This window comes from Phyllobates terribilis, unplaced genomic scaffold (genome assembly GCF_046119375.1).
Source record: "Phyllobates terribilis strain yellow unplaced genomic scaffold, ASM4611937v1 Scaffold_3__8_contigs__length_932513732, whole genome shotgun sequence".
In the NCBI taxonomy this organism is placed as follows: Eukaryota; Metazoa; Chordata; class Amphibia; order Anura; family Dendrobatidae; genus Phyllobates; species Phyllobates terribilis.
The window spans coordinates 794,651,434-794,674,071 of record NW_027362763.1 but is presented as its reverse complement, the minus strand read 5'-3'; the positions used below and the strand labels follow the sequence as shown (position 1 = coordinate 794,674,071).

The 22,638-nt window shown below is 42.2% G+C and overlaps 1 protein-coding gene across 1 annotated transcript in view; it reads right to left on the bottom strand.

The window, feature by feature from the left end:
• EFEMP1 (EGF containing fibulin extracellular matrix protein 1) overlaps positions 1 to 22,638 on the bottom strand; it is a 105,622-nt gene that overhangs the window by 63,227 nt on the left and 19,757 nt on the right. The window contains exon 2 of the mRNA XM_073672408.1: positions 11,626 to 11,704. Coding sequence (XP_073528509.1) covers positions 11,626 to 11,703 — 78 coding nt within the window. The 5' untranslated portion in view covers position 11,704. The remainder of the gene's footprint in view (positions 1 to 11,625; positions 11,705 to 22,638) is intronic.

Sequence of the window (22,638 nt, the reverse complement as noted above, 5' to 3'; positions counted from 1 at the left end):
GATCCCAACAGGAAACCATCCTGACCTACCTGCGGTTTGTCAACTCCCGCCTGGACACGCTGTCTGTCCCACCTGTGTCCGCCTCGAGCCGAGCGGCACCCGCTCTGGCGGCGCCTCAACCTACTGGTGCCATGGCATCCAGCTCTGGACCCCGGCTCTCTGTGCCTCCTCATTTTGGGGGTGACCTCGTCTTATGTCGGGGTTTTCTGAACCAGTGCACGCTACACTTTGAACTCCTGGCATATCAGTTTCCCTCCGACCGGGCCAAGCTGGCGTTCATCATGTCTCACCTCACTGGGGAAGCATTGGCATGGCTAAACCTTTTATGGGAGAGAGGGGATCCCCTGGTGTCCGATCTTCCGGCTTTCCTCACTGCCTTTCCCCTTTACCGCCTCGGTCCTGCTCCAGCATCTTCCGGCCACCCTGCAGCTGCTGCTGGTGCACGCAGCTTCCCTGGCTCTGTGCTTAGGGCGCGCGCGTGCTCACTCCCTCTTAAAGGGGACGCTCGTGCCTAATCAGCCTGCTTGTCTACCCTGACCACCCGTCAGCCTGCCAGCCGAAGCTCATCCGCTGTACCGGTCAGTTCCTGCCTTCTGACCCGTGGGAGTCACCTGGTCCCTCTGCTCGGTTCCTCCATAGTTCACGGAGTCGACTGACCCACCGTGCGACCTTGGTCAGTCCGAGTTGATACTTAGTCACGCCCCTCTGGCCCCTCCTTGCACTGCAGCACAGAGGTTCCACCACCCGGATCCGTAACAGCTTCTACAAATGGATAATGAACCCAAACACACATTAAAATCCATAATTGACTACCTCAAAAGACACAACTTGAAGGTTTTACAATGGCCCTCACAGTCCCCTGATCTGAACATCATTAAAAATCTGTGGCTAGACCTCAAAATAGCAGTGAATTCAAGAAGACCCAGGAATCTCATGGAACTGGAAGAATTTTCCAAGAAAGAGTGAATAAAAATCCCTCAAACAAAAATTCAAAGACTCTTGGCTGGCTACAAAAAGGGTCTACAAGTTGTGATACTTGCTAAAGGGGGTGCTAGTAGGTCCTAACCATGCAGGGTGCTCAAACTTTTGCATTGACCCATTTTCCTTTTTGTAATTTTTAAAATGTAAAAGATGAAAATATTTTTTTTTGCCTAAAATACAAAGGAAATGTGTCATCTTAAACATTAGATCTTTTAAAAATCAAATTGCAATAATGGCGCTGGTAGGCTAATCACTATATCGGCTGCGAATTAGAGACAATTACCACTAGTTGTCAAAAATTTGCGCTAGTATAGTAGAGAAAACTCAAACCAAATAGGTTAAAAGTGTTTAGTTTCATTCAATATTTCATTAAAAGATAATATTAAAAATGATATAAAACGACATAAAATGATCACTTGTAACTGGCATGGATAATAGGTGAACCAGTGAGCTCGGGGATAAAGAACCTGTAAGAAAATAGGAGGATCAATTTGTTAGGCCCAGCTGGAAGGCAATGGTACTACCATAGATGAATAAATATATATACATATACCTGGTTAAGTGGCTACTAGGATACCAGGTACGATGGACAAAGAGCCCCTAGATGTTCTGAGCAGAAGTGGAGCTATATGTGGATAAAAATGCAAATTTTAGATGCAAAATTAATCAGTGTAATTGTTCCGGTAAAGGATTACGGTTTTTAATAAATATATATAGCTTGCACAAACTAATGGAACACACACTACCTGTGTATGGTGGTCCCGCCTTAGGGTTATTATAAGGTCCAAGGTAAGGATAATAAGGTCCTAAGGAATCCTTCCTACAGCTGGTGATTTAAGACTAACATAAACCTATAAATATTAGAGTATATTTCAGATAGTGCCAATAGGGAGTCCGAAGACCCTGTGCTTAGTTTAGGCAGGCAATCGATTTGTGTTTGTACCTGGTGATAGGTTGATATTGCTAGGAATATCCAAGGAATGTTTGGTGGAGATTTTCAAGTGTATTCACATATGCGGAGGAGATGAGTGTCTGGCTGCCGGAGCGAGAGCGGAGTCCCGGCCGGTGACTGCCGCTACTCACGTGCTTCCGGATTAGTACGCACGCTGCTCGATGAGAGCCTACTAGGACCTGTGTGACGTGGCAGCACGTGACACACACATGATTCGGGCAATACAGCAGCTGAGTGGGCTAAGTTTGGCTGGGTTTAGGACCGGTTCCAACGCGTTTCGGAAGCTCCTGCTTCCTTCCTCAGGGATGGTCCCATCCAGCTATGGGGTGCCTTTATATACCACATAGTGATAGGAGGCATCTGTTCATTCATTAAAAGCAAATAGTTCGATTTCACTCTTTAGTCCTCTTGGCTTAAGGGTATCCAGCTTAAAGATCCATTGACTTTCAGTTTGTGACACATTTTTAATGAAATCTCCTGATCGCCAGTGTTCTGGTACAACTTGAATACCTGTCACCTGGATCCCTTGAATGGATCCATTATGTTTCTCTAAAAAGTGTTTGGAGAGTGGGTGACCTATGTATTTATGTTTAATATTGCGTAAGTGCTCATTAATCCTAACGTTCATGGGACGTTTAGTTCGCCCCACGTACATTTTCTTACAGGGGCATTTCAAACCATAGATCACTCCTGTAGTTGTACAAGTCATGAAATCTAGAATGGGATATGTCTCCTCTCCATGGCTCATGGTTTTCTCTTTATGTGTATCTATCGTTTTGCACATTTTGCACTTCTTGCAGGGAAAGTACCCTTTGATTTTTTGATTGAATGGAGTGAAAGGTTGGTTACTAAGTTGGCGACCCTTTACAGTAGGTGCTATGATATTACCCAAATTTCGGGCTTTTTTAAAAATAAATTTTGCCCTACTAGACATCTGGTCACCGATCACTTTATCATCCTTTAATATGTGCCAATGTTTTTCTACTATTTTTCTAATGAGATGCGTGTTTGAGCAATATGGAGTGATAATAGGGATATCCAAGGTATATGTGTTGCATTCTGATTTAATATTAGTAGATTTACTCAATAGTTTTTCCCTATTCATGGCATTATTCAAAAATCGTGCATCGTATCCTTTTTCCAGGAATTTATTAGTAAGGTCATTTGCTTTCTGTTTGAAATCCTGGTCTTTAGAGCAGTTTCTATGTAGTCTTAAGTATTGGCTACGGGGGTACATTTAAAAGCCAATTTGGAAGATGACAGCTGTTAATTGAAATATAACTATTAGCATCTGTGGGTTTACAGTATGTGCGAGTCCGAATATGGTTATTTTCAATGTAAATATTAAGGTCAAAGAAATTGACTGCTGTAGTGCTACTAGTATAAGTAAAGTTTAAGTAAAAAGTATTATTATTTATTTCCTGGAAGAATTCTTGTAAAGACAATTGATCTCCTGACCAGATAAACAGGATGTCATCTATAAATCTACGCCATAGGACCAGGCCCGCACGCAGAATGCCACCCGGGTGGATAGTGGTAGCTTCCCACTCACCCACATATACAGCACAGACCAAAAGTTTGGACACACCTTCTCATTTAAACATTTTTCTGCATTTTCATGACTATGAAAATTGTACATTCACACTGAAGGCATCAAAACTATGAATTAACACATGTGAAATTATATACTTAACAAAAAAGTGTGAAACAACTGAAAATATGTCTTATATTCTAGGTTCTTCAAAGTAGCCATCTTTTGCTTTGATGACTGCTTTGCACACTCTTGACATTCTCTTGATGAGCTTCAAGAGGTAGTCACCGGAAATGGTCTTCCAACAGTCTTGAAGGAGTTCCCAGAGATGCTTAGCACTTGTTGGCCCTTTTGCCTTCACTCTGCGGTCCAGCTCACTCCAAACCATCTCGATTGGGTTCAGGTCTGGTGACTGTGGAGGCCAGGTCATCTGGCGTAGCACTCCATCACTCTCCTTCTTGGTCAAATAGCCCTTACAAAGCCTGGAGGTGTGTTTGGGGTCATTGTCCTGTTGAAAAATAAACGATGGTCCAACTAAATGCAAACCGGATGGAATAGCATGCCGCTGCAAGATGCTGTGATAGCCATGCTGGTTCAGTATGCCTTAAATTTTGAATAAATTCCCAATAGTGTCACCAGCAAAGCACCCCCACAGCATCACACCTCCTCCTCCATGCTTCACGGTGGGAACCAGGCATGTAGAGTCCATCCGTTCACCTTTTCTGCATCGCACAAAGACACGGTGGTTGGAACCAAAGATCTCAAATTTGTACTCATCAGACCAAAGCACAGATTTCCACTGGCCTAATGTTCATTCCTTGTGTTCTTTAGCCCAAACAAGTCTCTTCTGCTTGTTGCCTGTCCTTAGCAGTGGTTTCCTAGCAGCTATTTTTACCATGAAGGCCTGCTGCACAAAGTCTCCTCTTAACAGATGTTGAAGAGATGTGTCTGCTGCTAGAACTCTGTGTGGCATTGATCTGGTCATAATCTGAGCTGCTGTTAACCTGCAATTTCTGAGGCTGGTGACTCGGATAAACTTATCCTCAGAAGCAGAGGTGACTCTTGGTCTTCTTTTCCTGGGGCGGTCCTCATGTGAGCCAGTTTCTTTGTAGCGCTTGATGGTTTTGCAACTGCACTTGGGGACACTTTCAAAGTTTGCCCAATTTTTCGGACTGACTGATCTTCATTTCTTAAAGTAATGATGGCCACTTGTTTTTCTTTACTTAGCTGCTTTTTTCTTTCCATAATACAAATTCTAACAGTCTATTCCGTGGGACTATCAGCTGTGTATCCACCTGACTTCTGCACAAGACAACTGATGGTCCCAACCCCATTTATAAGGCAAGAAATTCCACTTATTTAACCTGACAGGGCACACCTGTGAAGTGAAAACTATTTCCACTGACTACCTCTTGAAGCTCATCAAGAGAATGCCAAGAGTGTGCAAAGCAGTCATCAAATCATAAGGTGGCTACTTTGAAGAACCTAGAATATAAGACAAATTTTCAGTTGTTTCACACTTTTTTGTTAAGTATATAATTCCACATGTGTTAATTCATACTTTTGATGCCTTTAGTGTGAATGTACAATATTCATAGTCATGAAAATACAGAAAAATCTTTAAATGAGAAGGTGTGTCCAAACTTTTGGTCTGTACTGTAGGTTAACGTAACTGGGCGCGAACCTGGTCCCCTTGGCGGTCCCCCATTGCTGGGAGTAGTAGTCCTCCTCATATACAAAATAGTTATGAGTAAGAATGAAATACATACATTCTGTGAAGAATGTACTTTGTTCTGGGGACATTTTCTGTTGAAGGAAATGGTTGGAGGCTTCGCATCCTTTTTTATGTTGGATATTGGTATATAGGGAAGTTATGTCCATGGTACCCAGGATATAGTGGTCCTGCCACGAGATCTCATTTAGTATCTGGATAACGTGTTTACTGTCTTTTAAATGAGAGGGTAATAAAGGTAGTAAATCTTGAAGATGATGATCCACAAGCCTAGAGAGATTGGCTGTAATGCACTGAATTCCGGAGATAATTGGTCTCCCCGGAGGGTTTGATAAATTTTTGTGGATCTTTGGTAAATGATAGAAGGCAGCAATTCTGGGGTGTTGGATATTGATATAATTATATTCATCTTTACTTAGGAATCCTGCATTCAGTCCTTTTTCAGTCTGAGTTTTTAGTTCATCTAAATAGACCTTAGTTGGATTGGAGGGAATAATTTGGTAAGTATGGGAGTCACTGAGCAATCTCAGGGACTCTTTGTGATAGTTCGCTTGATCTAAAATAACTATACCTCCTCTTTTATCTGCTGGGCGGATTACAATTTCCTTATTACGCTGCAGATGTTTCATAGCAGCTATTTCAGATTTAGTGAGGTTTATTTTTAAATTTAAGACATTTGCTTTTAATGAATGAACAGATGCCTCCTATCACTATGTGGGATATAAAGGCACCCCATAGCTGGATGGGACCATCCCTGAGGAAGGAAGCAGGAGCTTCCGAAACGCGTTGGAACCGGTCCTAAACCCAGCCAAACTTAGCCCACTCAGCTGCCGTATTGCCCAGATCATGTGTGTGTCACGTACCGCCACATCACACAGGTCCTAGTAGGCTCTCATCGAGCAGCGCGCGTACTAATCCGGAAGCACGCGAGTAGCCGCAGTCACCGGCCGGGACTCCGCTCTCGCTCCGGCAGCCAGACACTCATCTCCTCCGCATATCTGAATACACTTGAAAATCTCCACCAAACATTCCTTGGATATTCCTAGCAATATCAACCTATCACCAGGTACAAACACAAATCGATTGCCTGCCTAAACTAAACACAGGGTCTTCGGACTCCCTATTGGCACTATCTGAAATATACTCTAATATTTATAGGTTTATGTTAGTTTTAAATCACCAGCTGTAGGAAGGATTCCTTAGGACCTTATTATCCTTACCTTGGACCTTATAATAACCTTAAGGTGGGACCACCATACACAGGTAGTGTGTGTTCCATTAGTTTGTGCAAGCTATATATATTTATTAAAAACCGTAATCCTTTACCGGAACAATTACATTGATTAATTTTGCATCTAAAATTTGCATCTTTATCCACATATAGCTCCACTTTTGCTCAGAACATCTAGGGGCTCTTTGTCCATCGTACCTGGTATCCTAATAGCCACTGAACCAGGTATATGTATATTTATATATTCATTTATGGTAGTACCATTGCCTTCCAGCTGGGCCTAACAAATTGATCCTCCTATTTTCTTACAGGTTCTTTATCCCCGAGCTCACTGGTTCACCTATTATCCATGCCAGTTACAAGTGATCATTTTATGTTGTTTTATATCATTTTTAATATTATTATCTTTTAATGAAATATTGAATTAAACTAAACACTTTTAACCTATTTGGTTTGAGCTTTCTTTTAGAGATCATTTCATCTTAAACTTGCTTAACTGTTAGCAATAACAGTAATTTTGACCAGGGGTGCCCAAACTTTTACATGCCACTGTATTTCTGTTGCTTTGATCTCTCCCATAAACAACACAGTGCAAAGAGATGTATTCCTGCTTTTCATTTCTTTTTTAGAACACAGAGACAAATAGCAGAAACATGGAGGACATTTTATAGCAGTTCCAAGTTATCTGGATATGAATCAAGCTTTGGCATGACGTTAAAGATCTGTTGGAAAGCTCAGCATGATCTTTCTGTGTTTCCCTCTGCTTGTTTTTTCTCCCTGCTCCTTACTCCTCTCTTCTCCCCTGTCTATAGAGTAAAATGGCCTGTGTCACACAATACTACAGTAAGCTGGCAGTCCATCTTGTCTGAGAAGATGGATTTCTGTTGTTTTTTTTGTAGACTGGATGATGAGTTCAGGAGACAAGAGGAGAGGAAGTGTCTGATAAGTGGGGAAAGAAGCTGATTTCTCTGACAAGATATATTACAACATTTCCTATATTCACCTATACAATTGATTTATGCAACGTTTGTTGAAAGTTCAGTTCCTTTTTAAGCTTAGAAATAAACTAGTATGGGCAATCGCAGCTAATATTGCCAGGTTATCTAGGGACTTGCAACCTACTACCACTGCATGATACCTAAGAAGTCATATGTAGCTTCTTATCATGATAACAGATGGTTGTTGAGGTTAGGGAAGTCAGTCAAGTGAAGAATTGTACAAATGGGAAACCCATTTGGTTACATATTATTGCAATGAGCTGAGAACTGGTGACTGAAAAGTGTTGCAAATTTTGGGCAAATTTTTAGAATTTGTCAGAAAAATACAATAACAATCCATCAATTTACTGCCCTGGGGTGTGTATTGATATTAGTGATGGGTAATCTCCCAAGGGAACAAAGGATTAGGAATATCAGAGAGCCACTAGACACATGTTTTCCTCCAAACCAGGCAGATTAATTGGTTTCAATTGGTGTCATAGCTGGAGTTGTGGCAACACTGATGGTTGATGAGATGTTTGCCCATCTTAGGGCCCCTATGTACTGGCATAGGGATTTATTAATTTCCAAAAATTGTATGAAATTAAATGCTACATATCATTAGAAAAGCTGGATAGAATCATTGATCAGTCATCAGGGAGGGCAAAGCCACTCTGATCTTAAAGCTTTTTTATGCCCCAGGGCAAGTGCTCATTTTTCCCTCAAGCCAATCCAGCCAAAAAAGGCCAAAAAATTAAGCTTAAAATTGCCCAATTTTTTAGCATCTGGTAATTTATGTATGGACAACTTGAAAGTTGTTTGTAATTATTTTGTTTAAATTTTACGAACACAAAGTATCCCATCACTAGACAAAATACACTGCTAATCTCAGGGACCCCAATTTTTCTCCTGAGCAGTATCGAGGAGATTTATTAAAACAGGTGTAAAGTACCCTAGTCCTAATACAAAGCACACTGGCATAAGAAACTCTACAATAAATGTCCCCCTATATGTATACATACAGGCTGCTTTATGGCTTAAATATGTGGTATATTCCCAGAGTGGATATGTCTATATTTGGCCATTTTTTTACAAAATTGTAGATTTTTGATGGTTCTTCAATTTCACCTTTGGCTGAAAACTTGCAGAGTCATTATTTTGTAATAACTCAGAAAAAAAATCCACAGAATACTCATCACTCATCTAATTTATAGGAATCAGACCCGTGGGAAATGCTAAGGAAAAAAATGTGGAGAGTTTTGGCAACTGTAGTAACATGGCCATGGGCAAATTAAATTAAAGTGTTTTCTGCAAAAAGTTGCTAAACTGAGGCAGCTTTAGTTGTTATTATTATTGGTAGTAGTAGAAATAATATTATCATCTTTATTATATAGCATCCCTTAGCTTTTTCTTAATTTTTGCATAATCCAGAAGAATGCAATTGAAATATTAGTAACAAATAAGAAAACTCCTACATGGCTACTCCTGATACATTCCCATGACCTTCAAATTGCTTATCAAGAGTGTGCTAGAAGAAAATGTAAATTTTGGAAGTTGGTCTCAATTTATATGTTTTAATGATGGTTATGTATGGTTAGGAATAACTGTGACTTTGTAACAATATATTTACACTGTGCTCCCAAAACTTTCCAAACATATAGTGTAGTTATAACCTGAGTATAGAGGGGATTTGTCTTGCCTTTTTCGCCACTTTAAATATCTATTGAGCCTTTACCAGAAAATCTCCTAATGACTGGTGACTGTTACCAGCCAAACAAACGTGGAAAGGCGGCTGACTATTTTCTGAAGACTAAGGGAGTCTACATCTACATAAAGCGAGAGACAGAAACACAGATGCAAACAACACAGTGAAGATAAATCTAATCCCAATGGACCCATGTTATTGCATATAGGACTAATAAAGAGAACGGGCCATCATCTTGCAACAGTAAAGGAAAGGGGGGGATTGTTCCTCTGTGAAGCAGAGAAACAAAAAGATGGCCACACAAGTTCAAAATTGTAAGGAAGTAAGAAAATTCCTTTATTAACACATGTAGTAAGCACAAATTACAAAGATAAATGCGGACGACAGAATAGACACAGAGTGCTGGATCCACATGAATAAAACAATGTTAAAAACTGTGACACAGCGCCCGAAAGGTCAGCCTATATAGCAAGTGGAAATATAAGGGGGACAGCAACAGGGTCACATGTATTAATAAATATATACCACCCATCAAGAATACCTTTTCCAAATTGTACCCCCAAAACAATAATATCCCATCACAATCAAAATACCCAGAAACAAAAGGGTTAAAACCCTTATACAGATGGAAGTAATACAAACAATTGGTCATAAATAAGCTAAAATAGCTATGTACCTGGGTAAGGCCACCAGACAAGCTCTGCTACCGTCACCCCGACGCACGTTTCGGTAGGAAAACCTTTTTCAAGGGGTAATACTGCACACCAGCCATCCACCTTTTATACCCCCACATCCATATCTGCAGCATGCACATGTTGCACAGTAAAGCGGAAGTGCCGTGTAATCTCCCAAGGGAACAAAGGATTAGGAATATCAGAGAGCCACTAGACACATGTTTTCCTCCAAACCAGGCAGATTAATTAGTTTCAATTGGTGTCATAGCTGGAGTTGTGGCAACACTGATGGTTGATGAGATGTATGCCCATCTTAGGGCCCCTATGTACTGGCATAGGGATTTATTAATTTCCAAAAATTGTATGAAATTAAATGCTACATATCATTAGAAAAGCTGGATAGAATCATTGATCAGTCATCAGGGAGGGCAAAGCCACTCTGATCTTAAAGCTTTTTTATGCCCCAGGGCAAGTGCTCATTTTGCCCTCAAGCCAATCCAGCTATAAAGTGCCAAAAAATTAAGCTTAAAATTGCCCAATTTTTTAGCATCTGGTAATTTATGTATGGACAACTTGAAAGTTGTTTGTAATTATTTTGTTTAAATTTTATGAACACAAAGTATCCCATCACTAGACAAAATACACTGCTAATCTTAGGGACCCCAATTTTTCTCCTGAGCAGTATCGAGGAGATTTATTAAAACAGGTGTAAAGTACCCTAGTCCTAATACAAAGCACACTGGCATAAGAAACTCTACAATAAATATCCCCCTATATGTATACATACAGGCTGCTTTATGGCTTAAATATGTGGTATATTCCCAGAGTGGATATGTCTATATTTGGCCATTTTTATACAAAATTGTAGATTTTTGATGGTTCTTCAATTTCACCTTTGGCTGAAAACTTGCAGAGTCATTATTTTGTAATAACTCAGAAAAAAAATCCACAGAATACTCATCACTCATCTAATTTATAGGAATCAGACCCGTGGGAAATGCTAAGGAAAAAAATGTGGAGAGTTTTGGCAACTGTAGTAATATGGCCATGGGCAAATTAAATTAAAGTGTTTTCTGCAAAAAGTTGCTAAACTGAGGCAGCTTTAGTTGTTATTATTATTGGTAGTAGTAGAAATAATATTATCATCTTTATTATATAGCATCCCTTAGCTTTTTCTTAATTGTTGCATAATCCAGAAGAATGCAATTGAAATATTAATAACAAATAAGAAAACTCCTACATGGCTACTCCTGATACATTCCCATGACCTTCAAATTGCTTATCAAGAGTGTGCTAGAAGAAAATATAAATTTTGGAAGTTGGTCTCAATTTATATGTTTTAATGATGGTTATGTATGGTTAGGAATAACTGTGACTTTGTAACAATATATTTACACTGTGTTCCCAAAACTTTCCAAACATATAGTGTAGTTATAACCTGGGTATAGAGGGGATTTGTCTTGCCTTTTTCGCCACTTTAAATATCTATTGAGCCTTTACCAGAAAATCTCCTAATGACTGGTGATTGTTACCAGCCAAACAAACGTGGAAAGGCGGCTGACTATTTTCTGAAGACTAAGGGAGTCTACATCTACATAAAGCATAGAACCTCTCAAGCTCTTATCACATATTTCTTATAGGGGCCTCCACCAATTTTTATTATCGAATATGTAGGCTTCACACTTAAGGCACCCACAGCGATCAGCTGATTGAAGGTTAAATCATCAATGTTGAAGTCTCTAGAAACCTAACAAAGCTTAATATAATCATAAAATCTTAATATAGTACATTTATGGACTTAAAATACATGTAAAGTGATTAGAATAGTCTACTCTGTCTTACCGTATATGTTATGGTCTCATCGGTGTCTTGTGTTGATATTGATGGAATCAATGTTGCAAAAAACAGAATCCCCAACATGCTGAAAGTTAAGAAAAACATATTAGCAAGGTCAAAGAAAGTCTCACTAACTAACTACAGAACCATAAATGTGCCCGAGGCTGGATTTTCACCCTTTATTGCTTTCAACTTAGACTTGGAGACATATATATATTTTTTCAGTAACATATCTGGGCTAAGATCAGCAGCAATACCATACAATCTAATGCATAATATCTTATTGGCATACATCTTACACACCATGAACAAATGTCTTGTTGTAACAGCTCTCAAATGTTGTGCCTTTTGTCTTATGAATTCATTTGCAATCCTGCCTGACGAAGGAGCCTCTGTGCTCTGAAAGCTTGCATACCATATTTTTCGGACTATAAGATGCACCCGGACCATAAGACGCACCTAGGTTTTAGGGGAGGAAAATAGGAAAAAAAATATTTAATCAAAAAATGTGGTCATGATGCCCTGTTATAGGGCAGGGAGTCTGCTTATGACACTGGTATTGGGGTAATGTCCCCCAATTCTATTAATATCCTCCATCCTGGTATGTATGGTCCCTCCTTCCTGGTATATGTGGCCCCCATCCCATCTTGGTATACGTGGCCCTCATCCCCATCCTGGAATGCATGGCACCCCTTGATCCCCCATCCTGATATTCATGGCACCCATTTGATCTACCATCCTGGTATGCATGGCACCCCCTGATCCCCATCCTAGTTTTCATGGCACCCCTTGATCACCCATTCAGGTATGTATGACACCCCTTGAGGCCCCATCCAGGTATGCATGGCACCCCTTGATCACACATCCTGGTATGTATGGCCCCCCTCATCCCCATCCTAGTATGAATGGCACCCCTTGATTCCCCCATCCTGGTATGCATGGCACCCTTTTATCCCCCATTCTGGTATTCATGGCACCCCTTGATTCCCCCATCCTGGTATGCATGGCACCCCTTGATCACCCATCCTGGTATGCTTGGCACCCCTTGAGCCCCCATCCTGATATACTTGGCACCCCTTGAGCCCCCATCCTGGTATGCACGGCACCCCTTGAGCCCCCATCCTGGTATGTATGGCACCCCTTGAGCCCCCATCCTGGAATGCTTGACACCCCTTGAGCCCCCATCTTGCTGCCCACAAAAAAAATAAACACTCATACTCACCTCCTCTCTCCTCCAGCGCTGTTCCACTCTGCTGCTGACACTCTCACTGTGTGAGCCGCACATGGCAAGGCGCGCATGGCGTCCCAGCCATGCGCCCTCACACAGTGTGAGAGCGTGCACACTGTACCGCAGCGCGGCTCCTGCTGCCACTCTGTGGTCAGTGTGCCTGCTATTAAAGACCATGGATATAATATTCAAGAGCTTTAATAGCGGGCATACAGACCGCAGAGCGCAACAGGAGCCGCGCTGCGGTACAGTGTACCGGCTATTAAGGAAAATGAATATTCCCTGCTCCCCCACGCCCATGGGTGTGGGTAGCAGGGAATATTCATTTTCTTTAGTAGCGGGCACAGCGCAGGCTGCAGCAGTTGGCTGCTGCCTCCTGTGCCCCGCTGATCCCCCACTGCTGTTCCCCCAGACTTCCTACCACACAGAGCCACAGTATATACAGGGAGATAGTATTCGGACTATAAGACGCACCCCCCACTTTCCTCCAAAATTTTGGAGGAAAAAAGTGCATCTTATAGTCCGAAAAATACGGTATATATATATTTTTTTTCTGGTTAGCCAATAAAGGTATCACCCTGAGAATACTTTTGTCATTTTTGTCATAAAAGTATTTACATCGATTTTTCTGGCTAACACGGTACCACAATATAACTTTGTATTGTGCATAACGATGTGGGTTAAAACCCATGAAGAAGCATCATATATTATGCACTTAGCTGTTATTAGGTTAAAATTATATCTGTTAAACTATTAGTATGCAAATGGAAAATGTGCCATTCATTTTAGGGTGCATTTTTACATTCTCTCCCCCCTACCAGATCTATCACAATAAATTACATCGCGCTTTCTCCTGTATCATGAGTCCCGTGCCTCAGTGTAACCCTTGACTCTGCCTTGTCTTTCAAACCTAATGTCCAAGTCCTTACCTCCTCTTGCCACCTGCAACTTAAAAATATTTTTAGAATTTGTCCATTCCTCAACCCTGAATTAGCTAAAATGTTAGTACTTGCCCTCACCATCTCCCACCTTGACTATTGCAATATCTTCCTCTTTGGCCTCCCAATTTGCTCTCTCGCACCTCTCCAGTCTATCCTTAGCTCCGGTGCCAAATTATTCTACCTCTCCTCTTGCTACTCCTCTGCTCCTGCCCTCTGTCATTCCCTTAACTGGCTTCCAATTCATAATAATAATCTTTATTTATATAGCGCCAACATATTCCGTAGCGCTTTACAATTCAGAGGTTCATATATATATACTGTATATATATATAACAGTCATAAGTAACATAGCTAAAGATAATACGATAATTAAAGCAAAAATAATGACGACCCTGCTCGCTTACAATCTACAATGAGGTGGGGGTGGCACAAAGTACAGGGACTTATTTACAATGATGGTCCAGCCATCTTGAGGGGATGAGGGATAGATAAAGGCTACATGAGCTCATCACCAGCCAGTATCTGTAGTGCTTTTGGGTTCAGTGGAGACTTATGTTTGGAGAAATAAGGAATAGGCTATAAGAATTCAAAAGGACTTTGATTAGGGAACGTGATAGGCTGCCCTAAACAGGTGTGTTTTTAGGGAGTGCCTAAAACTGTGTAAGTTGTGGGTCAACCTAATTTCTTGGGGTAGAGCATTCCAAAGAATAGGTGCAGCTCGGGAGAAGTCTTGAAGCCGGGAGTTTGAGGTACGGATTAGTGCGGATGTTAGTCGAAAGTCGATTGCGGAGCGTAGAGAACGGGTAGGCCGATAAACAGAAATGAGGGAAGAGATGCAGGGGGGTGCCACACTGTGGAGAGCTCTGTGGGTGAAAACAAGCAATTTAAATTGGGTCCTATAATTCATGGGCAGCCAGTGCAATGACTGGCACAGAGCGGAGGTGTCTGAGTAACGATTAGCCAAATAGATGACCCTGGCTGCAGCATTAATGATGGCTGGAGAGGAGAAAGTTGAGTCAGGGGGAGGCCAATTAATAGAGTTACAGTAGTCTAGGCGGGAGTGGATCAGGGCAACAGTAAGGGCCTTTGTTTCCAAGGTGAAAAAGGGGCGGATTCTAGAGATGTTCTTCAGGTGCAAGTGACAAGAGCGGGCAAGAGATTGTATATGGAAGGTGAAGGAAAGATTGGTGTCAAACACAATGCCCAGACAACGCGCCTGTTGGCTCGGCGTTATTGTGGTGCCACACACGGAGAGGGAGATGTCAGATTTAGGGAGGTGAGTAGACGGCGGGAACAGAAGAAGTTCAGTTTTGGAAAGGTTGAGTTTCAGATAGAGAGTGGACATGATGTTAGAAACTGTGGCCAGAAAGTCACTGGTGTTCTGTAGTACAGTGAGGGTAAGGTCAGGGGATGAGGTGTATAGTTGTGTGTCATCAGCATAAAGATGGTACTGAAAGCAAAATTTGCTGATGATCTGTCCAATTGGGGCTGTGTAGAGAGAGAAGAGAAGAGGGCCAAGGACTGAACCCTGAGGAAGCCCAATAGTGAGAGGAAGGGGGGAAGAAGTGGAGCCAGCGAATGACACACTGAAAGAGCGGTCAAATAGGTAGGAGGAGAACCAATAGAGAGCTGTGTCCTTTATGCCAATTGAGTGGAGCATAGAGAGTAGGAGGTGGTGGTCAACGGTGTCAAAAGCAGCAGAGGGGTCAAGAAGAATGAGCAGAGAGTAGTCACCATTACGTTTTGCTGTCAGAAGGTAATTGGTTACTTTGATGAGTGCAGTTTCTGTAGAATGTAGGGGGCAGAAGCCGGACTGTGATGGGTCTAGAAGAGAGTGAGTAGAGAGGTAACTGGTAAGGCGGGAGTAGACTAGGAGCTCCAAGAGTTTAGAGATGAAGGGAAGATTGGAGACTGGTCTGTAGTTGTTTGTGCAGGAAGGGTCAAGAGAGGGCTTTTTTAATAATGGAGTAATGATGGAGTGTTTGAAGGAGGAGGGGAAGATACCAAAAGAGAGGGAGAGGTTGAAGATTTTAGTTAGGTGAGTAGCGATGACTGAAGAAAGAGACTGGAGTAGATGTGAGAGGATGGGGTTAGCGAATACTGTTTAAGCTACTAAAAATGATTTACAACCCTGTCCATCATCTTTTTCCTCCATACATCTGAAAATTAATCTACAGTCCTCACAGGATCTCCTTCTCGCCTCAGCCCTTGTATGTTCCTCACCCTCCAAGAGTTTTCTTGATCATCCTCCATCCTCTGGAATTCAGTGCATCAGCATGTCAGATTGTATCCTACACTTGGGACCTTCAGATGTAATCTAAAAACCCATCTCTTTAGGAATGTCTAGAGCCTGCAATAACCCTGCTGCCACCTCACTGCCACCACTGGAGCTGCTGCAGTCCCCAACCTACTGTCTCCTTCTCCCATACCCAGAAGATTGAAAGCCTGTGAGAACAGAGTCCTCTCTCTTCATGCAGCATGCTGTATAATATATGTATTATATGTATGTAAACCCTCTGGTACTTTAAAAATAAATAAAAATAATAATAACCACCAGTTGCTGAGATTTTAAATGTGATTTTTTTTGTCCGTACGTTTAAGCCAGGTACACACAGAGTCGGTCGACGTCTGTGAAATTTAGAAACTAAAGTGCAGCACAAAAGTAAATTTGGATTAAGTAAACTATGCACTGAAAAACGAACAGATTTTGAGTCATTTTCATATTCGGTGCATGTCCTATCTAAAAACTCTGAAATAAAGTATTGTGCACTGGATATAAAAGATGGTTAAAGAATGGCCCAGTGCATTGGAAGAGGTTCATAAAGCCTGTCCTATCTGTTGTAGATTATTTACAGAATTGTCACGTACAGTAATTGGCTAAAATATATACAGAAATCTCAATTTAACACTCTTTGCACAAGGCCACTCAGCAATGGATAACATTTATAGGAATAGAAAAAGAAAATCTCTTCCATAACTCTCTAGCAAGCGTATATTTCCAGTCACGCGGAACATATGGCTTTGCTTTCTGTTGTTTGATGGCCTAAGAAAAGTACACTTTAAAGTGTGATAAGAAGGAATAAGAGTTTTATTTCTCTCACATAACACATTTCTTAACTAAAGGTTGTAGCTTCTCATATAAAGCACTCATTTTTTACATTTTAGGGTTTTTCTAAAGCTAGGAAAATCAAAGGCAGGTGTTTCCCATTCAGCACTTGTGGAATGCTACAACTCAATAAAGAAAGCAGCAGATGTAAAGCCGCCTTAGAAAAGAGATTCAGAATCCTATCTGATGTGTTCTTAGCTGTAGGATTCTCTGTTGAATTTCTCATGAAAAGCCCCATTGGGAATTTTGTCTCAGAATTCAGATATATTTTTTATTGTTGGAATAGTGGTGGTACTTTGGATTCTACAAGATATATTGCCAATCACCAACTGCACATCTGGCTGCTGTTGTGAAACCACAGCGGAAAACCCAAATTAGTATTTATTAATTATCTCAAAATGTTTTGCTGGAAAATCTAACAGAATAAAACTTTTACTTATTGAAGCCAGTAACTAGTGACACATTTGTATATACAATGCGCTAAAGAATCCCCAATCTTTGGTGGCCTAGTCATATATTTGGCAGGTCCAGTAGTGCCCGTCTGTGACATGCTTTTCGCCTAGTGCATAAGAGTTTCATTAAACAGGTTGACTCATAAGCTACATTCATCACCTATCCACTGGATTGATGAGAAATTGATAGGTGGGCGTCTATATACTGAGGACCCCAACAATCTAAGAACAGGCGTCCCAAAGGCAGCCAAAAAAACATATATCACAGGGACCCCCATTCTCCTGATTGGTGTCATTACATTTGTCGACCACCAGTGATCATACATTTATTACATATCCCATGGATGGGTGTTATATGTAGTTTATGAGACAACTTTTATAATTCAAGTGCTAATTGTGGTGACCAGTTTGTTGGTATCTTCCTTTAGAACAGAGGTCCCCAACCGCCGGTCCGCGGACCAGGACCGGGCCGTTGGGGTTTTTCAGCCGGTCCGCGGGGAGAGGGGGCCCCTCCAGCCTCCAGCAGGGCCGCCATCAGGGCATGACTGCCCTGACTCCAGTATGGGGCCCGGCCGGTAGGAGCCCCCTCGGAGCCCCCCTCTTGTGCGTCTCTCTCCTCATGGGGCCCCCGGCCGCATGCTAAGCGCCGGGTCCGGGACATCTTAGCGCTGCGCTGCTGCGGCAGCACCTTCATGATTCCCCTGACTTCCGGTCATGTGACGGCGCCGTCACATGGCCGGAAGTCAGGAGAACCTGGTGTCAGCGATTTGGACGAGCGCCAGGATTCTGCAGGGATCGCATGGGGGTAAGTATAACAAGTTTTATTTTTTTTTAAATACAATTAACTAGGAGTGGGGGGAATGGGAGATGCACATGGGGGGAGGGGAGAGATGAGAGATGCACATGGGGGAGGGGAGAGATGAGAGATCCACATGGGGGGGAGGGGAGAGATGAGAGATGCACATGGGGGAGGGGAGAGATGAGAGATCCACATGGGGGGGAGGGGAGAGATGAGAGATGCACATGGGGGAGGGGAGAGATGAGAGATCCATATGGGGGGGAGGGGAGAGATGAGAGATGCACATGGGGGAGGGGAGAGATGAGAGATGCACATGGGAGGGAGGGGAGAGATGAGAGATGCACGGGGGGGTGAGAGATGCACGGGGGGGTGAGAGATGCACGGGGGGATGAGAGATGCACGGGGGGTGGATGAGAGATGCACGGGGGGGTGAGAGATGCACGGGGGGGATGAGAGATGCACGGGGGGATGAGAGATGCACGGGGGGGTGAGAGATGCACGGGGGGATGAGAGATGCACGGAGGGGATGAGAGATGCACGGAGGGGATGAGAGATGCACGGGGGGTGGATGAGAGATGCACGGAGGGGGATGAGAGATGCACGGAGGGGGATGAGAGATGCACGGGGGTGAGCTGCACATGGGGGGGTGAGAGATGCACATGGGGGGGTTATGTTTACATAACTTTGTTGCCTTATGAAGGGCGGGGGGGGCCCCCAAAAATTTCTTGCACAGGGGCCCACTACAGTCTGTGTCCGCCCCTGGGATGAAGTAAATGCAGCTGAACAGCAGCTGTCAGGACAGCTGCCCTGTCCTGCTGCAGGGCGTGATGGTGCCTCAGTGATGCGGCTCCTGGCACAGCACATTATGTGGGGCTCCTGGCATAGCTCCTGGCGGGGACCTGGTCTACACTATATGATAAGTATGCACTAAACTCCAAATCCCTCCATTACCCCGCCCCCATATGACCAAAGCCCCGCCCACCCCACCCCCTCCTTGCTGGGCCATGGAAAAATGATCTTGCTTCAAGCCGGTCCCTGGTGCAAAAAAGGTTGGGGACCACTGCTTTAGAACAATATTATATAACCAATGATATGTTTGACACCAACATCAAAGGTATATTTAATGCTTGCTTCCTGGTGACCCGATTACAAATTCTTGATGCATGTTATCTAGTCATTATTACTTGAGGAATAAATAAATTTATATTGATCTTATGGCATACTATTCTGTACCACCAGCACAGAGATGCTTAAAGGAAATCTGTTGCCTGTTTTTTGCTAATTCATCTGAGAGCAGTGTGATATAGGGGAAGAGACCTTGATTCCAGGAATGTATCATTTTCTTTGCTGCTTGCTGTAGTTTTGATTAAAGCTATTTTAACTGCTGCAGATCTAGCAGTTCTCTGAATGCTGAGCTCAGTATAACTCCGTCCACACCACTGATTGGCAGCTTTCTGTGTATACTGTGCATAGAAAGAAAGCTGCCAATCAGTGGTGGAGGGAGTGGCTGGACTACCTGGCAGACGCGGAGTAGTCCTCTAATGACAATGAAGGTTAGGAGACAGAAACCAGAAATACTGGTCAGACAATGTAAAGACCAATAAAGTCTCCGGTGACATGTATTTGTGGAGAGGACAAGGCAAAACCAAAGGGCATCTGCTGTACCAATGACACAGGTATTGTACAGGACTGTAGGGATTCTAATGTTTGCGTGACTACAAGGACTATAGCTTTACAGTATGTGGGTGTCTAATTGATTGTTATCCTGTTTTGGGGACTGAGACTACTGGTAAATGTAAAGACTACCTGTCTTTAACCACTGTGGAGTCCGTAGTCAATTGGTATTGGTTATTAAGACCTCGATTATTTGGTCAATATGGGGTAAGAGGACTAAACACCCTGTACACACAACTATGACAGTAGTTGTCATGTATTGTAGAATTCGACTCTTCCTTGATCCACAAATTAGCGCTATGGGTGGAGACAGATGGGTGTCTGGGCATGGGAGTGGTTGAGGTCCCCAAGTCTTGGGCATGCTTTGCTGCACAGATACGTTAAAGTAGGGTGAGTTTCACAGCTAGAGAAGCAACTCCTAATTAAAGTTAGAGCCAGCAGCAAATAAATTTCCATTACATGTTATTATGAAATTGCCACATAGCACATTATAAATCTTATCACCTTAAAGGGGACCTGTCACAAGGTTTTTCCCATATAAAATAGGGCCAGCACCTGTAAGCCCTCATATACAACATACTGGAATGCTGTATATATGTCCACTATGCGATCGGCATAACACAAAAAATTTATTATACTCACCTAAGACACGGTCCGGTCCAATGGGCGTCGCTGATCTTGATCCGGTGCCTCCTCCTTACAATAGTGTCATCCACATGAAGTAGGAAAGGAGGACACGTCCAACGTCATGCACACCGTGTCCTCCATCGCGCTCCTGCGCAAGCATTCTTCTTTCTGCCCTGCCGAGGGCAGAGCAAAGTACTGTAATGGGCATGCACGGGGAAAGGCCAAAGAGTGCTGAGGTAGGGCAGAGAGTACGCCTACACAGGAGCGTGATGGAGGACACTGTGTGGATGACATAGAATGCATCATCCACATGAAGCAAAAAGGTGGACGGTGACTGTAAAAAGAGAGGAAGCGCCGGATCAAGACATGCGACGCCCATTGGACTGGACCGCGGCACAAATAAGTATAATAAAAGGTCTTTTTTTCTTCTAGAATGCTGTATATGAGGGTTTACAGGTGCTGGCCCTAGTTTATATGGGAAAAACCTGGTGACAGGTTCCCTTTACTGAAATTTTGCATTAAAAGATGATGTCTTGTAAAAAATGCATAAAATGTCATATTTGTGGCTAAAAGTCCAACCAAGCAGAGTGAGGTTCATATGAATATGTACATATAACCCTTAAAATTCATATTTATTGATATGGATTTAAAAAACACCTTTATGCACCCCTAGTACAAATAAATACAAAAAAACCACAGAAGGTCTGAGATATCAGACCCCGTTCGACCAGAATCTCAACAATCTGAGAATGCCAATGGTACTGGTCCCTAAGTCCATAAACCGACACTCGGTATGTCTCCTCTTTTTTTCTGAAACCCTAGGATGTCCATTATGTATGCCCTGCCTGAAAGAGATGGTTGATCTTCTTTCAGACATACCACAATGGGTTTATGATGATCTTTCAGCATCTGTACCTCTCATGAACACAAAGTCTGCTGATGAACCACCAAAAGGAAAAACGCATCAAGGCAGAAGCATAGAGGCAATTTCTACTAACAAGCATCAAAATGATAAGTGTCATCAATGCTTTCATTTTATTATGCATATTGTCCTTGAAAATCTCCCCTCAGAAGCTAGTAGTTGACTGTCTAGTTTAGGTTCCTTAAGTGTCAACAGTCTAACCAGGGACTTATAGGGAAAGTGAGGGGGTGCCGCCGTGGAGCAGAGATGCCAAAACCTCGTTATCTAAGGTGCCAACCTCCGCTGCCAGGCAGGGCATACATAGTGGACATATTACGGTTTCATAGGTTTATATGTGGTATCACCTGGAATTTTATTATTTTGCTCCATAACCTATTGGTACACTTGCCACTCTGGGTATCAATGATGGATTGATTGTTATTGCTTGATATAGTATTATCTTGTATATATATAGAAAAAGAAAGAAGGAAACCGAAAAAAAGAGTTATACTGAGTGTTGGTTTATGGACTTAGAGACCAGAATCATTGATATTCTCAGATTGTTGAGATTCTGGTCTAACGGGTAGTGTTGAGCGAATTTGTTCGGCATGAACATCCCTGATTTGCCACGCTGTCACGCAGATAACATCTGCGTGACAGCGTGGCAAATCAGGGATGTTCATGGTCGGAGCTGATTTTTTTGGCGCGAACAAGCCGGAACCCCGAACATGAACCCGAATTTGAAATGCCGAACAAATTCGCTCAACACTACTAACAGGGTCTGATATCTCAGACCTTCTGTGTTTTTTTAATTTATTTGCACTAGGGGTTTGTTTAAGGTGTTTTTTTAAATCAGTATCAATAAATATGAATTTTAAGAGTTAAATGTACACACTCAATTGTCCCTTTTAGTTGTTTTTCACCTTTATATACTGAGATCCATATGAAACCTATTGGTTTTGGATGTAATGAATTCATACATGCCACTTATGCTTTTATATGCATGCATATCTGTATGTATTCACTAATACTAAATATACCAAAAATTGGTGCTGTTTGGATACCATTAAACATCTCAGTCATTGAAATAACAAATGTCTTGATTAGGTGCAGCGGGAAAGGTGATTAGATCTATATAACTGCTCATCTCAGTGAACAGTAGAATTAAAAATTAAAAAGACTCACTTGTAAAAATGAAAAGGGGCACATTTACTCCATGATTGGAAAGGAAGGTAATAATATGAAGAAAAATTGACACAAAGAATCAGGAAATAAAACTTTTTATGCTGCT